At 44.6% G+C, this 18,166-nt stretch overlaps 1 protein-coding gene across 1 annotated transcript in view; it reads right to left on the minus strand.

Moving 5' to 3' along the window:
• Positions 1 to 18,166, minus strand: part of LOC145405815 (uncharacterized) — a 102,276-nt gene that overhangs the window by 72,452 nt on the left and 11,658 nt on the right. The window contains exon 3 of the mRNA XM_080277054.1: positions 8,815 to 8,997. Coding sequence (XP_080133180.1) covers positions 8,815 to 8,997 — 183 coding nt within the window. The remainder of the gene's footprint in view (positions 1 to 8,814; positions 8,998 to 18,166) is intronic.

The following is an 18,166-nucleotide window of genomic DNA, read 5'->3' on the forward strand; positions in this document are numbered from 1 at the left end:
AGACGATTTTATTACGCCTGGTACGCTTTCAGGGATTTGCTCGGCCATGCTTCCTCCTGTCGTTTTTCATCCACCTGGGGAAGGCATCTATACCGTGTTTACCTTAACTTGGCCCAGTTTTTTTTTGGGGGGGCCTTTTGCACTTTATTGCACGCAGGTCAGTTGAGGAAAAGGACAATACTGCAGCTGTACATTCTTTCCAATGTACACTTCTTCGTTACTAGCGCCATATTTTAGTGCTAATCTGTCCTTACAATTCTGGAGAGAGAGAGGGTAAATTTAGGTCAGGTTATAGTAAGAGGCGTATAGTACTGAAGGCTTTGGTGTATTGTTGTTACCTTCATTAAATTTTATTTTTTCAGCTAATAACGAGAGAGTAGATGGTAGACGGGATATGAGGAGGATAGGAAAGGACGAAAAAGAGGGGAATGGAGGAGAAGGGAGAGGAGGAAGAGGGGATGAAGAGGGGAGAGAAGGAAATAGGAATGAAGAGGGGGAGAGGAGGAAGGAGAGAGAATTTAAAGGAGAAAAGAGGGATAAAGAAGGGAAAGGAGTAAGACTGATAATGAGGGGAAAGGAGGAAGAGGGTTAAGGAGGGGAATGAGGAAGGGGAGAGGGGGATAAAGAGGGGAAAGAGCAAGAAAGAGGGGAAAGGAGAAAGGGAATAAGAATTGTAAAGGGGGAAGGAAGGATCATACCTTTGACGAAGAAGGGAGAGAGGAAGATAGGAGGGAGAAGGGGAGAGGGGAGGGGGAAAGGGCAGGAGGGGGAAGGAGGAGGAGGAAGAAGAGGGGAGGAGGAGGAGAGAGGGGAACTGGGTAGGGGAGGGATACTTAAGATCATTGCTAGTGAAAGGTTGGGAGGAGGGGGGGAGAAAGTCTACTTAGGTGGATGAAGCGGTTAGGTAAGACTAGGGTTGAGAGAGAGAGAGAGAGAGAGAGAGAGCGTGTGTGTGTGTGTGTGTGTGTGTGTGTGTGTGTGTGTGTGTGTGTGTGTGTGTGTGTGTGTGTGTGTGTGTGTGCGCGTGTGTGTGTGTGTGTGTGTGGTGGAGTGCTTATCAGGTGTGTTTCAGTGGCTAGGGAACCATACACCTGGTCGTTACGGTTGCTAGGGACCATATCAGGTGGACTTGCAGGGGGTATAGAGTTAGTTAGGGAGGGGAGTGAGGAAGTCAGTATTTGGGGGTATCTGGGGGTGAGGGAGTCTGGAGTATCTGGGGGTGAGGGAGTCAGTCTGTCTGGGAGGTGAGGGAGTCGTTACTTTTGGGAGTGTGGGAGTCTGCAGCATATCTAGGTGTGAGGGAGTCTACAGGGTATACTTGGGGTACTCTGGGAGCGAATGGGTCTATGTCTGGGGTACCCTCTTGGGGGGGTGGTGACAAGGAGGCTCTCATCCCCCCCCACACACACTTGGTCCTCATCTTAAGATCTTAGTCGTTCTCGGAAATGAAGGAGGAGATGCGAGGCGAGAGTCAAGGAGAGAGAGAGAGAGAGAGAGAGAGAGAGAGAGAGAGAGAGAGAGAGAGAGAGAGAGAGTAGGTTATGTACGGAGAGTCTGGGAAGGAAGATGAGAATTTGGGAAGGAAAGAATGAAGGAAGGAAGTATTGAAGGAAGAAGGAAAGAGGGTAGAAGGAGGGAAATAAGGAAGGAAGTAAAGAAAAAGAGAAAGGAAAAAAAGCAAGGATGGGAAGAAAGAAAGAAGGAAAACAAAATATGAAGGAAAATGGAAGGATGAATTAAGAAATGGCCGGGCCAGGATGGAAGAAGAGAAGAAGGGAGGACAGAAAGAAGGAAGGAAGAGAGGAGGAAAGAAAAACAAACAAGTAAGAAAGAAGGAAGAAAAAGAAAGAAAGAGGGAAAACAAGAGGAAGGAAGGAAAGAAAGAAGAAAGGACAGAAGGAAAGGAGGAAGAGAAGGATGAGAAAGGGGAGAAATGAAGGAAAGAATGAAGCGAAGAAGGAGGAAAGAATAAAGGATGAAGAAAGAAAAGAAAGAAGAAAGAGGACAGGAAGAAAGAGAAGGAAAAAAAGGGACGAAAAAGGAGAGAAAGGAAGTAAAGAATGAAGGAAGGAGGAAAGAAGGAAGGAATGAAGGAAAGAAGAAGGAAAGAATGAAGGAAGGAGAGTCTGGTCAGAGATGGAATTACGGATCAAGGCAGTCAACGGTGGTCAATAGTTGATGAGGTCGGGCCTTCTGACTCTCTCTCTCTCTCTCACCTTTTTCCCACATTTTTTGGTCACTGTGTCAACGTCTTTCAGGGCCCATCGGTTTAGCTTTTTTTCTCTCTCTCTCTACAGGGTACACACACACACACACACACACACACACACACACACACACACACACACACACACACACACACACACACACACACACACACACACACTCTCTCTCTCTCTCTCTCAGCTCGCCTTTAACAGACTTTTATCACTCTTTTATGGTGACACTTTTGGGGTCTTGTACTTTTGACAGACCCGACCTGATAACATGGGGTCTATGTTTTTATACTCGCGAAATTACGGTCTGGATAATGATGATGATGATGATGATGATGATGATGATGATGATGATGGTGATGATGGTGGTGGTGGTGATGATGATGATGATGATGATGATGGTGGTGGTGGTGGTGATGATATTAGAGGTGGTGGTAATAATGATGATGATGATGTTGGTGATGCTGATGATGATGATGACGTTTATTATTTTCACTACTATTATTATTATGTTCATTATTTTTCCCAGTAGTGCTGCTGCCGCCGTTGTGCTAGAAATCCCAGCAGTAAAATCACAAAAAAAGAAAGAAAAGAAACTGGGAAAAAGGAGAAAAGTCGTCTCCTCAGAACTCCCCCCTCAAAAAAAAAAAAAAAAAAAAAAAAACTCTAGGGACACAAAGATTTTTTAATTTTTATCTGAAAAACTAAAAATCGTAAAACAGATAAACCTCAATTTTTTTTCTCCCATCCACGACGATTTCTTTTTTCTTTTTTAGATATGGGATTCGTAACAGTTAATGGTATCAGTATTAACACTCTTAGGTTCCTTTACTCGCAGCTGAATAAAATGGTCACGTGTTAGCTAGGATGGATTACTAGAGTTGTCCCGACCGTGAGAGTTGGGTCAGTACAGCAAAAAAGAAAAAGAGGAAAAATAAAAAAAAAGAGCATATCCTCTCCTCCCACCCTAAACATCTTCCCACAATCAGTCAGTCAGTCAGTCAATCAGTCGGGCAGCCAATCAGTCAGTTAGTCAGTCAGTTAGTCAGCCATTCATTCATTCATTCATTCAGTGAGTCAGTCAGTTAGTCAGTCAGTCAGTTAGTCAGTGAATAAACCCGGCTGCTTCAGTGAGTGATAATGAACTGAGATGATTTTGTTTTGTTGAGAGGAATACAAGTAATTAGACTGTATTAAAGCATTCGTATAACCACTTCGATAACCCCCGAGAGAGAGAGAGAGAGAGAGAGAGAGAGAGAGAGAGAGACAGACAGACAGACAGACAGACAGAGACAGAGAGGAGCCTGAGGAGGATTGTATGAATGGATGGATGGATTGTGTATGTATGTATTTATGGATGTATGGATGTGGATGTGTGTGTGTGTGTGTGTGTGTGTGTGTGTGTGTGTGTGTGTGTGTGTGTGTGTGTGTGTGTGGAGGGCGTGAGGAAGAAGAGGACACATCTTACCTAAGCCAGTGCGGATCCTCTTAGCTGTAATGCCCAAAGCAGGAAGACAGCATTTTCACTCGTCTTCCTCTTTCTTTCTCTTCTTCTACCTCCTCCTCCTCCTCCTCCCTTTCTTCTACCTCCCTATGATTACTTTTCACCCCAACACTGTTTCCTTTCTAAGGCACACACACACACACACACACACACACACACACACACACACACACACACACACACACACACACACACACACACACACACACACACACACACTTTCTCTCTCTCGCTCTCTCTCTCTCGTGTCCAGGTTAACGTCATTACCTTAGATATATTATACCTTTACCACATACAGACGATTTTATTCAGTATATGAGAGATTGATATGAGACTCTGGTATGGCAAGTGAAATTGATATAAACCCCTTTAGTACAGTGACGCCGTATATATTTTTTATCACTTCATATAGACGATTTTATTCATTATGATCTTTTGCACTGAACCATGCTGAGTGAAGTCTTTTTGATGGCAGCAAGTTGAAAATACTAATATACGTTATCGGATGGAAGGGGTTCAGGTTGACTGGAGTGGAAGACTAGGTGGTAAAATGTGGAATGTTAAGGGAAGGTGGAAAATGTGTGGGTGGAATGGATCGATTTGGAAGGGAGCTTGTAGTGGAAAGACAACAGAGTGTATTTATGGAGATGATTTTTATGGTAAATCGAGGTGGAGGGAAAATGTGGAGAAGCAGACGGTGGTGGTGTTGGTGGTGGTGGTGGAGGTGGTGGTTAATGTTGAAGGTAACGTGGAGAGGTAAGTGATGTGGTGGCGGAAGTGGTAGATGTAGTGACAGGTGTTTATGAATGTGTGATGTTATGAAAGGTGTGATGTGAAGGTTTGATGTGAAGATGCGACGTAATGGAGGCTGTGATGTGATGGAAGGTGTGATGTGACGAAAGATGTGATGTAACTGAAGGTGTGATGTGATGAAAGATGTGATGTGAAAGTTTGATGTGAATGTGTGACGTAATGGAAGCTGTGATGTGATTGAAAGTGTGATGTTATGAAAGATGTGATGTAATTGAAGATGTGATGTGATGAAAGGTGTGGTGTGAAGGCGTTATGGGAAGTGTGATGTGGTGGTGGTGGTGGTTGCTATGATGGAAGGTGTGGGGGGGGGGAGTGATTGTGGTTGGCGTGCTGTAATGATTTCCTTGTGGTGCTGGCGGAAGTGGGATCTTGGCAACAGTGGTGTGAGTGATGGAGTAATGGCGGGGCAGGTGGAGAGGGTGTCGCTGTGCTTGCTGGTGGGGTGGAGGGTGGAAAGACAAGGGTGTGGGTGGACGGAAGAATGGTCGTGGTGTGATGGATGGAGGGTGGAGAGCTGAGGACGGAGGGTTGAAGTTGGAAAGTTGGTAGCAGACGTAGGATGGAAGGACGGAGGATTGGGTGTGGAGGTGGAGTGGAGTGGAGAGAGTGGGGATGGATGGTGAGGGTAGATGGTTGCGGTTTTTGTGGGAGTAGGATGAAATGGTGGAGTGTGAGGATGGAGGGCTGAGGATGGAAGTGTGGCAGTGAGAGGAGTAGGATGGACGGGTGGAGGGTTGAGATTGGAAGTGTCGAGGCCTGCGGTATAATGATGAAAGATGAAGGACTGATGGCAGCAAGAGTGGAGTGTTGGTGGTTACTAAGTGTGTGTGTGTGTGTGTCTGTGTGTGTGTGTGTGTTTGATGGATGTGTGTGTTTTTTTAATACAGGGGAAAAAAATGGAAACCTGAGACCCAGCAAAATTGTCCCTTCCATAGAAAACTACATAAAAGAAAGTCAAAATCAGACCCGCTCATTTCGAGATGCGTAGACACATTAAAGGACTGGAGGTCATAGGTGGACAGTGAGGATAAAAGGGTGAAGGGTGAGGATAGCAGATGTGAGGTGAAGTATGGGAAAGAGATGGAGAGTGAGGAGTGAAGTGTGAGAGAGAGAGAGAGAGAGAGAGAGAGAGAGAGAGAGAGAGAGTGTCTTGGGTGAGGAATGAAGAGTGAGGATGAGGGTGGTGGGGTGAGGGGTGATGGGTGATGGGTAAGACAAGAGACAGAGAGTGACGGTGAGGGTGGTGGGGTGAGGGTTGCAGAGTGAGGGGTGAGGGAGGGGTGAGGGGGGGGACTCTGGCAGCATCGAGCGCCCCCCATCGTAAACGTTTTATGAGGAATCAACGAGTTTCCACGTCGTAAAATCGCCTTTTCTAACGTGAAAAATACACCAAGAAGCCTAAAACGGGGTCAGGGGGAGCGGAGACCCATTCATTTATCTTTTTCTTATATTATTTTAGTCTCGTCCTAAATTATTACACATTATTTATTTTCCTTTTCCTGTTTTTCACTTTTCATTTTGTAGTTGAGTCAAGAATTATGATACAAGGCGGCCATATATTTCCGGGGATAACAAAGAAAACGTCAGAAGGGCCATTTGACGCACTAAAGTAAAAAACGGTTCCGGGGTGACTAGTTTATCTTGGGTGTTATTCCTGAAACTATGGAGTGATTTTTTGAGAGATTTGCATAATTACTTCCGCCTTCTCAACTCATGCTCTCCCCCTCTCCCTCCCCCCACCACATATTACCCTCCTTTCTTCCCCCACACGCTACCGCACTTCGCCACACACTACCTGTCTTCCCCTACACACTACCCCACATCCCACACACTGTCCGCTCCTTTCCCCACACACTGCCCTCCCCTTTCCCCACACACCACCCTCCCCTCTCCCCACACGCTGCCCTAAACTCACTCCACACACTGCCCTCCCCTCACCCCACACACTGCTCTTCCCTCACCCCACACACTGCCCTCCCCTCTCCCCACACACTGCCCTCCCCTCTCTCCACACACTGCCCTCCCTTCTCCCTACACACTGCCCTACCCTCTCCACGCACATTGCCTTTCCCTCTCCCCACACATTGCCCTTCCCTCTCCCCACATACAAGGCTCCCTTCTCCCTACACACTATCCTTCCTCTGCCTCCACACACTACCCCTCCTCTCCCCACACACTATCCCATCCCATCGTCACCATAAACCCTACCACATATTGAACCCTTGTCTCGTCATCATAACCATCCCCTTCCTCACATCCCTCATCACTAAAACCCCCCTCCCTCCTCGTCACCACCTCCTAGTCTAACCTAACGTAACACTACCTAACCTAACATCTAATCTAGCTGAACCTAACTTAGCCTAACCCCAGCTCTCTCCCTCCCTCCCTCCTTCACTATTTCCCTTCTCTCAGACTAACAAAACTTCCTTCCTTTCTCTTTGTCTACTTCTTCTTTTTCTTGTACTCCCTCCTTCCTTCCCTTTTTTCTTGCCTTTTCCTTCACCGTTCTCCTTCCTGTTTTTCTCTATGATCCTTGCTCTCTCCCTCCATCATTTCTCACCCCCCTTCCGCAATGCCTTCTTTCCCCCTCTTCCTCCCTGTCTTCCCTCCTCCATCCCTCCCTTTTCCCCATCCATTCCTCATTTTTTCTCTCCCATAACACCCCTCCCTCCATATTGTTTTCCATCTTTCCTTCCCTTCACCATCCCTCCTTCCCAATTCCTTCTCCCATCTCTCCCTTTTTCCTCTTAATTTCCCCTTCCCTATATCATCTCCTTCCCTCTCTCCCTCCTGCTTTTCCTCCTTTTCTTCCTTTACGATCTCCTCTTCCCCCTTTTCTCTCCTTCCATCCCTCCTGCTTTCCCTCCCTCCCTCCTTCCTTCTCTCCTTTCCTTCCTTCCCTCCTGCCTTCCTTCTCTCCTTTCTTCCTTCCCTCCTGCCTTTTCTTCCTTCCTGCTTTCCTTCCCTCCAGCCTTCCTTTCCTCCTGCCTTCCTTTCCTCCTTCTTTTCATCCCTCTTTCCCTTCTTCCCTCCTTCCTGCCTTTCGTCCCTTCTGCTTTTCTTTCCTCCTGCCTTCCTTCCCTCCTGTCTTCCTTTCCTCCTGCCTTCCATCCCTCTTGCCTTCCATCCCCCTTTCCCCTCTTCTCTCCTTCCTTCCATTTCTCCCGCAGCCTTCTACGCGGCGTACTAACATTTCAATTCCAGGGTGTGTTTTTGCCTCTGACTCATGGCTCTATATGGCTCTAATAAATCACACAGACACAGATTCATGGCTCTCATTACATACATCACCATAAAGGACCAGTTTTTAGCCAGACCCCTCCCCTTCATTTTTTATTTTTTATTCATTTATATCCCCTCGTATTTATTGGTGAAAAGTAGTGTTGGCATGACGATTTTTATTTAAAGTTGAGTTTTATCATCATCATAAAGTATTGCTTATTATCATGCTGTATTAGTCATTTTTCACATTACTCACAGTGTTTTATAAAAGGGAGATACTGTTAGAATTTTGCATTTTTTTGGTGAGTGTCTGGCTTTTTTCTGTGAATGAGGGGGCTTTATCTATCTATCTCTATCTATCTATCTATATTTCTATATACTGGTGAGTTTGTAATGTCAGTATTTATTTTTTTGCTTTCGTTTTTACTAGTTTTCCATTTATGATTCATTCACTAGTAAAAAAATAGTAATATTGACAATTTTTAAAGGGATGTTCCGTTTACATCTCTGCCTCCTGCGTGTTGTAAGGAATGGTTATTTTATTTAGAGATTACGTAATGTTTTTTTCTTCATGTCTCATTTATCACTGATTCATTTATTACACAGCCAATTCATTAGTGGGATGTAGGTTAGTATATGTGTGTGTGTGTGTGTGTGTGTGTGTGTGTGAGAGAGAGAGAGAGAGAGAGAGAGAGAGAGATTGTATTCTTGGTGGCCTAGTGTTTCAACCCCTTCACTCCGATGACGTGTTCTGTATGTAATTCTTGCTTATTCCCACACGGTTATATTTGCCTTAGGATGGACTTCTCGAACTAGAGGGGTTACATAGAGTCTTCACTGACATCACTGCCTTTACTAACTTCACTAACTTCACTGACTTCACTAATTTCACTTACTTCACTAACTTCACTTACATCACTAACTTCACTAACTTCAGTAACTTCGCTAACTTCACTAGCTTCTTTAATTCCACTAACTTCACTTATTTCATTAACTTCATTTACCGAACCGGTACTTCACTAATTTCACTGACTTCACTAACTTCACTATTTCACTTACCTCACCAACTTCACTAATTTCACTAACTTCAAAACTTTCACCAACTTCACTGATCTCACTAATTTCTCTAACTTCACTAATTTCACTAGTTTCGCGTACATCACTAACTTCACTTACATCACTCATTTCACCGACTTCACTAACTCCACTGCTGGGCTCCTCTCCTAAGTCAAATGAACCAGCCTAGTGATAGCGTCAGTAAAATGAAAAATATCGCACTGAAAGGGTCAAGGGGCGACTCTCACGGTGAAGGTCATTAAGCGTTCGCGCGTCGATTTGAATCCATAATATCCTCTAGGCAGGAAGACCCAAATGAATAATACTTTTCCGGTGTGAAGGGAAGCAGAGACAGGCAGCCCGATTTAGTGCTGGGCGAGGTGGGCGTGTTTTGAAGGTAATTCCTGTGAAGGGAAGCTGAGCCGTACCCAGGTCTCTGCCGCCCACACGCCTTCTCATGCTGGCGACTGGCTTCTTGGGGATTACACCGACACTGGTCACAGGAGGAGGAGAAGATGGAGGAGGAGGAGGAGGAGGAGGAGGAGAAGATGGAGGAGGAGGAGGAGGAGGAGGAGATGGAGGAGGAAGAGGAGGAGAAGATGGAGGAGGAGGAAGAGGAGTTGTGTGTAGTGCAGTGCCAGATCTATGTACTATCGTGGACAAGCGGCGTCAGGACTTCTGCCCACGATTGTACATGGATCTTGGTGTTATAGGTCTCAGTAGCACAGTAATTTTTGAAGTAAAGATCTAGGCTTGGAATAATTTAATTAAAAGATACGCCTACATCGTACATCACTTTAAATGGTACAGGTTCAGCACGTGTACCAGTATAATGGGTTACCAGGGTAGAAGAAGAAGAATTTATTAAGGGTCAGAATAAAAAAAAAAAAAAAAAAAAAAAAAACTAAAACATCGCCTCACCTGAAGAGATTACAGGGGAAGGAGAGGCGAAGGGACTTTAGCATTTGATTGTACGTGTTGCTTTCCGTTCTCATGCAGTCTCTACCCCGAGTCCTTGTTTAGTGACTCTCTCATTGTTGCAGGACTGGGTGCCTTGGTTCACTTTTATTGCACACACAACAGCGACATAAAATGCTAATTTTTGAGAGGACTCCGTTCCCTGAATTTTGATAATCTGGGTAGACTGGCAGGAATCTGTACTGGAACTTCAGGAGAATTTTTTATACTATACTTATCCGTTACTGACAATACCTGACTCGGAAAGTAAATACACCCATACTCTTGTCACCCTAACGTGGCCCAGATTTTCGTCATTTTGTAGCTTATTTCCCGCAGCTGAGTGGCAGGAAAAGTTTATGCTACTGCTCTACATCCTTTTCACAGCACTTCTTCATGATTAGCACCATACTTTGTTATTAATCTGTTGTTACAGCTGAGCATTCACGATGGAGAGTCGTCAGTTTTAGGTCAAGTTAGAGTAAAAGGAGTATAGTGAGTTGAGGGTATGAGTATCTAGAGTTATTATAGAACGCAGAGTAAATGGCCTGGTTCAGTTGGAAGTGAACTTGGTGGACTGCAGGCTGACGTTGCCCTTCTTCTGTGGTCCACCATCCTCTTTTCGGGGGAGTTGAAGGCAGTGGAGCCGCCTGGTTATATCGGTCCCACCACGTGATGGAGTCCCTGTCCAGCACCAGAGATGTATGTTACTGGAGAGCAAAATATACTCGCAAGGTACTGAGTATGGTAAACGATTATACAGTGACAGGAAAGGGAAGCAGGAAAAAGTATATAAAGCATTTTTCTCTAACCAGAGGAAGGTCACTATCCCTTCCAGCTCAGTTGGTGGCCAGGTGTAGTCAGACTGGAGGGGCAATGGGACTAGTAGGCAAGGAAACTTATTTGGACTTCGTAACTAAGGTTCATCTAATATGCAACTACGTCTTGGTATTTAGGTTGTGAGAGTGGCTTAGTTCCATCAGGTGAAAACAAATCCTAGCTTCCTAATGCTTCCTAGACTTTTCGAGTTCTTTTATCATTTTAGGGGTAAAGTATCAAATCATCTAGCTTCTTTTAGGGGCTTCTTTTAGGGGCTAACTGCGATATTCAAACGAGTTAGGGTCCGAAATCTTCCAAAAACGATTTCGTATTCCACCGGACGGGGCAAATGGATCCGTGGGAATGCATTAATATTTAACACTGAGACGGCATGCGGCAGATCACCCCTCCTGACGCTCCTATGCCTGTGCAGGAAGGCGTCGCTCTCTCACATCCCCACCATACTCTTCGCCTCCTGTTCTTTCCCTTGTCTGGTCGTGGCATTCTTCCGTTGGGCACTGAACGCTGGGACTTTGTTAGATTCCAGCTCTAATGTATTTTGTTATGCTTCATGGATGGGCCTTTGATTCATTGGGAGGTATTTGGGTACAGTGGTAGATAGGTGGGTAGGTTGGTTGGTAGACTGGTCAGTTGATGGGTTAGGTAGGTCCACACACACACACACACACACACACACACACACACACACACACACACACACACACACACACACACACACACACACACACACACACACACACACACACACACACACACACACACACACACACACACACACACACACACACACACACACACACACACACACACACACAACCAGCTACCGTTCCCTCCTCATACCAGCATATCCCTTACACAGAAGTCAGTGTAAGTCCTAGTCGTGTTGGTCTTGGCGTCTTGATCCTATTTAATGTCCTCGTTCGTCAGTGAGGAGGGACAAATAAGGCCCACGATGGTTTATTCATCCCTGGCCATCCACTTAACCACTCTTGAGGTGAATGGGAAGTAGGGTTAATTAAGACTAAGCACCTCTCCATTAGCCAGACTAAGGGGATGTTTCGCGCACTTAAATTACTTGATTAACCAGCCTCTCCTCTCGACTTCCCTCCAATAATCGCCCCTCTAATGAGATCCTGGCCTGTGGGATTCAGTAAATGATTCTTGGTTATGTTTAAGACACTGCAATACCGCTCATAATGGTTTCTCTTAAGGGTGGTCACGTTTACTTGATTTTAACCCAACCCAACCCAACCTAACCATACTGTAGATAACCCAGCTCAACCCAACCCAGCCTTACCTTACCTAGCACAGCCCCATCTTACCCAGCCCTGCACTGCTATCCTTTCTTACTTAGTTCAGTCCAAGCCAGCCCCACATTGCCAAACCCTGCCTAATCCAGTCTAACTCAGCCTTACCTAACAGCGTCCTACCTACCCAACCTAAAACAACCCAAACCAACCCGCCTTAACTCCACGTTACCCATCCCATCCCAACCCAACTCCACCATAGCCCACCCCACCCCACCTCAACCCAACCCAACCCAGGTCCATCCCAATCGAACCAACCGAGTCCCAACCCAACACCCCCGTAACCATCCCAGCCCATCCCCACTCCACCTTACCCAACCCAACTCAACCCAATCCCATCCCACCCCACCCAAGCCCACCTCGTTTTCCTGACCCCTGGTGGGAGCGGATACCACCTGGCGATGTCTTATAGGAAGTGGTTGGGGAGGGTGGTGTAGGTTATGTTAGGTTAATTAGTTAATGTTTATTTTACGGCGTCAACAACTCATTTCCCCATCACCCTCACAGCAATGACCATCTGTAAGGGAGTGTTTTTCCCTTGTTTTTCTTTTTTCATTTTCTTTTTTCCTATTTTATCTTTTTTCACTTTTTTATTCTTTTTCCTTTTTCCCTTGTTTCTTGTTTTCTTTTCTTTTCCTCTTTTTTCCTTTTCCTCTTTTTTCCTTTTTTCTTTTCCTTTTTTCCTTTCTTCTTTCTTTTTTCTTTTTTCCTTTCTTTTTTACTTCTTTGTTTATCTTTTTTTCTTTTCTTTGTTTTTTTTTTTTCCCTACCGAGAGAGTGTTTTGTTACTCATAATTCCTGCAGGCCGATGACGATTTTTTCTTTAAACTTAACTAATGTATAAACTGGATGGTATTCTGTGTGTGTGTGTGTGTGTGTGTGTGTGTGTGTGTGTGTGGCTTTGTAACGGCAGGGAGTTTTATTTTGAGTAACGTTATTAATTTTCTTCTCTTACCACTATATATATAAAATAGTACCATATTTTTTTCCACATAATTTCCTCTTTTTTTTATTTTTATAAATCTCTTCTCAGCTACTGTATAAATTGGATAGCACCTTAATTTTCCTCATATATTTCCTCCTTTTTTCTCTGTTCTCTGACGTCTTTTTATTCATGCAGTTATTATTTACCCATTTATATTGTTATTTATTTATTTCCCTGCTTCGTGAGGGATGAGAGGTCTGAAAAGTGTAGTGCCTTTCCAGAGTGTGATAGCGTCTGACTCATTAGTGTTACAGGTGGCCTTCTTGTGCTCTGCCCCGCACCTCGATCACTGTATATATATTTATCAATCCGGTAGGCCCTATCAGATCGGTAATTAGGCGGGTCTGAGCAGAGAGTTGGCAGTCGTGTTGTTAATGGTGGTGTTCAGACTTTCAATCTTATCCCCCTTCAGTCGTGACGATGTTAGTAAAATGTAGGTTATATCGTGGTTTATTTTTTTGGAGTTTATGTATCTGTATCTATATTTATCTGTCTGTTATAATTTATTTGGTGTTTATTAATTTACTGACATTTATTTATTTATTTATTTATTATTTTATTTATATATTTGTTTATTTGTTGGATGGAGCCAGAACTTTGAAGGCCTAACTAAAGGAATGCATGTCACATTTCATAGAACTCACACTTTTATCTTTTCTGTTTCTGTGTTTCTGGATTCTACCTCATTCTGTCTTGTAGATGGTAATGGAATTATAATGATGATGATGATGATGTTGAATGATGACGATGATGAATGATGACGGAGGGAAACTCAGAGATTACCGGAAGCCGTGAATGATGAAGTAAGTGTTATCAAGAGGAATCTGGGAGTATTAAATATAATCTCGTCCCGCAACCAGTACTAACGTTCAGAAGCGAGACGTGGATATAAGCGGAGGGACGTAAATCAGGGCGAGAATAGGTGAAGAGTAGTTATTGTTGGGAGTAATTGTGCCACCCGAGGAGGTAATGAGCTGAATGAAAGGATGTGCACGGGCGGTTGGGGATGGGGTGGAGAGGGGGGTGATAAGACCGGGGGTGTGGAGTGGTCTTGTTGTGGAATATTTAAGAGAGAGCGTGTGGTGGGGTGTGATGTAGGTTTTTTAGGGGTGTGGATGTAATGTGGTGTGGAATGGCATGTTGTGGAGTGGCATGGGTCTTTTTGGTTGCTGTGTCGTGGTGTGACGCGTTTTTTTCTGGATGGTGTGGTGTGGTATAGTGTGGTGATGTGGTGTGGTGTGGCGGTGTAGGGTGGTGCGGTTGTGTGAGTGGGGTGAAGACGTCATGGAGGGAGGAGGCTGTTGCAAATAATTCCCCACCATATTGCACCTACGGTACTAATTGCAGGCAGAGGTGAGTGACTCGCTGTCTGAAAATGTAGAAAATAGAGATCACACACAGGACACAAGGCAATTACAGTCGTTATTTCATGATTTATAGCTGTACGTAAAACATTAAGATACAGTTGATACTTTTGAAAAACTAAATATTTTTGGAATATATCTGCATTCATTCAGCTTTTTCTTTACGTGTTGAGGCAAAGCTTATCAGTTGGCAGAGACGACATTGCTTCAATCAGATAAATATACGGTAATTGAAACGCTTAATCGTCATTTCGGTAGTTTTTATTAAGCCATAAGTTAAGTATCATATTTCCTTTCAACGGCAGTGTATTGAGTTATATTACTTAATATTTGTGCTGATAATTGTAAACGATAACAAATGGCTAATAGTCGTCGTAATATGGATAATGACACTTCTGTTGCTGCGTTGTGTAAGTTATCGAAAAGAGGAAGGGACACTTGCTACCGTACATATTACTACTGGTATCCGATATCACAGGTTCTCAGTGCTCAACTTCCTATGGGCTATACTTCCTGTTCAGACAGACCACGATAAAGTTAACAGCGCGTAGCCTTCTCCTGCGACTCACATTACCCTTCTCCAGTAGCCTGCTAGTTAAGCTTATCAGACTGTATATTTATCTGTCTGTCTATCTGTCTATCTGTATGTATGTATCTACTAAGATGATTCCCAACATTGCCTGGGTAAATAAGTAGCCTATTACAGTCCATACCGGCATTGCCTAGAACCCTGGGGAGCTGCCCCCCCCCCTCCGAGACGACCCCGGAGATCCTACTGTATTGTACCTATTTTCCCCTGTGGGCCAATTTTCCCAGGGACACATTTCCCATGGACCTATACCCGCCATGGACCTATTTGCCCCAGGGACCTATTTGCCCCAGGGACCTAATCTTCATGGACCTATTTTCCCACTACCCATCCACACATCCACCCACCCACCATCCCACCTTGCCCCCCCCCCCTCGCTCACTCACCCACGCTGCCCCATCCTTCCCTACCACATCCACCTACCCTCCCAACCCTGCCCACCCACCCCAGTCACTCTGCCCACCCACCTCTTTCATGTCCACTCCCCCCATCCTCCCATCATCCTACCCACCCGGCAACCAAGCTTCATCATATTGACTTTAATGACTGTCAGGTTGTAGCAGTGATATGGTTGTAGGAGGAGGCTAAAACTCTACGGTAACTGGCCATTAAGCACCACCATGTTAACCTGATCATTTCTAGGTTTGGCCATCAGGGTCGTCACTTTACTAACCTTAAACCACATCATTAACTTCTTCGTAAAAATGTATCTCCCATTAACTAATTCCCCTTAATTTCTGTAATGGAGAGACGGACAGACAGACAGACAGACAGACAGACTTAAAATCATGCACAGTAAAAATAAAACACTTTCTTCTCTCACATTATCTCGGCCAGTTCACCACCAACTCGCACAGCGCTGGTCGTAATTCTCCCGCGTTTTTTTGCACTCGTAATACACTGCCCAAGTCAAGTGCAATTTAAGCATCGTCCTGTTTTCTTTTGTGGGAAGTTATATTAGGATCCCACGGTGCTGGCTTTAAACGCTGGGTTTGAAGAGGGAGTAATAGATAGACAAATGGAGGATAATAAGGCGTAATGGATGTACATACGTCGTTAACTTTTGTCTGGTGACGTGAATTGTATTGTATTCTGCTACTGTTTCTAGACAGTTTTTTCCTTTTCGTTTCATTTTGTCTTTCTATCTTTCTATTATATCTGTGTATCTGTTTGTCTATCTATCTGTCTATTTTTTTTTCTTTCTTTGAGGTTAACGGGAAACTCTTCGAAGTGGGATGGTTAGATATTGAATAACCCATCCACGACTAGAAATTATTCCTAAGATGCTTAGTGGCGGTCCGGGTATAACTCTGACCCCAGGTTCATGTGGATGTGAACCCGGTGGACTGCTGACTGAACCTGTCTCTCTTCCTCAGTCCACCATCCTTCTTTAGCGGGATAGGGAGAGGCAGTTGAGGGACCTTTGTGTAACCGAACAGTGGAACCATCCCGTTGTAATCTGTGCCACCACGTGAAGGCGTCCCTATCCATCACCAGTAGCCTGATTAAAGCGGAATATATGTCACCGTATTGAAAGGGCTAAGGGAAAAATGCTACAGGGTCTGCTAAGCTGACGGCCGGAAGATTTCTTTTTTATCGTCATCATCATCATCATCAGCAGCAGCAGCAACATCATCAACATCTTCTTCTTCTTCTTCTTCTTCTTCTTCTCCTCCTCCTCCTCCTCCTCCTCCTCCTCCTCCTCCTTCCTTTTTTTGCGTTGCGGAAGAAGCGATGAACGAGTAGCTGTTATTGTGTCTGGTGGGAAAGGCAGAGACAAAATTGATGTTTAGAGGGCGCAGGAGAAGGAGAGGAGGAACGAGAAATGGTCAGCTTGGTGGATAGGATGGATGTTAGGCTGGGCAGGAAGAAGGTCTGATTTATTATTATTTTTTTTAATCGCTCATTCATTCATTCATTCATTATTTTTGCTTTCGGATTGCAGGGGAGGCAGAGGAGGAACGAGAATGGTCGGTCTGACTGGAGGACTGTTTATGATAAGGAAGGAGAGAAAGCTGATGATAATGTTGTTTCAGGAAAAGGAAAGGAAGAGAGAGATTGAATGTCAGGGTGAGCAGGAGGAAGGAGTGATGATTTGGGGGTCGCAGGAGAAGGAGAGGATGAACGAGTGATTGGTTTGCCTTTCTGGTATAAATGTGAGAAGACACGGGGAAGAATTGATGCTTTTTCTTGCCCTGGGAGATAGACAGGGAGAAGGAGAATTAGTTTGGTGGACCTGTAGTTTGAGTGGTTATGTTTGATGAGGGAGGAGATTAAACTGATATTTTTGTAACTGCAGAAGAAGGAGAGGATGAAAGAGAGTGGTCTGGGTTAGTGGATAAGGGGTAGTGGATAGAATAATTGCTGTGGATGTGTTTAACAGACAGGAAAGTGAGGTGATGTTAGTGATGGTACAGGAGAAGGAGGGGAAGAACGAGCATTGTTTTGCTTGGTGGATGGTATGAATGGAGTGTGTCTGTTTGAGGAAGCAGGAGACTGAGGTGATGTTTCGTTATTGCTGAAGGAGAGGAAGAACGAGCAATACTGTGTTTGGCGGAAGAGTGGCAGAGTTTGATGGGGGAGGCAGAAAGAAATGATTGTTTTGGGAAGAAAGGGAGATCGGGAGTAGAAAGAAATTACCAGGGGAGGAAAAGGAGATGGGGAAGAGGAAGAAATGATTTTAATGACTATGCAGAAGAAGAAGAAGGAGGAGGAGGAGGAGGAGGAGCATTGTTGGCCATTGAACAGTGTAAATGAAGTAGTAAGAGGGAAAAGCTGATTATTTTGGTATCACGCGACACCTGACAATTTCGAGAAAGTGTACAGTACTTGTTTACAATCTCAAGCTGGAGTACAGAAAACGCAATAGGCTACCTTGAGGGGGAGGGGAGTCTTTAAAATAATACAGCTGTCCATTTTACTGTACTAACTTTGACTGGACTGTCCTTTATTACCCTGGCGTGTACTTCCTCTCTCTTTATTATGCTACACTTATCTCTAATATGCTTCTCTTTACTCCACTTTGCACCATTTCCCAAGCAGTAAACGTGTTTTGACGCTGCCATAAAAGATTATAATTGTTGCCTTGGCCGCAGAGAGAGAGAGAGAGAGAGAGAGAGAGAGAGAGAGAGAGAGAGAGAGAGATCATCTTCACTGGAAACGTAATATAACGCATATTCTCTTTTCCACAGGTAAACAACCACTGGCGTTCGCTCTTCGGCATGTGTCAGGTGAGAGAGAGAGAGAGAGAGAGAGAGAGAGAGAGAGAGAGAGAGAGAGAGAGAAGACAGCTGAGATAGTTAAGCCGCGTTTT

The sequence above is a fragment of the Coenobita brevimanus genome, chromosome 68 (assembly GCF_032717465.1).
Source record: "Coenobita brevimanus isolate Jiangsu-jjx chromosome 68, ASM3271746v2, whole genome shotgun sequence".
NCBI classification, from domain to species: domain Eukaryota; kingdom Metazoa; phylum Arthropoda; class Malacostraca; order Decapoda; family Coenobitidae; genus Coenobita; species Coenobita brevimanus.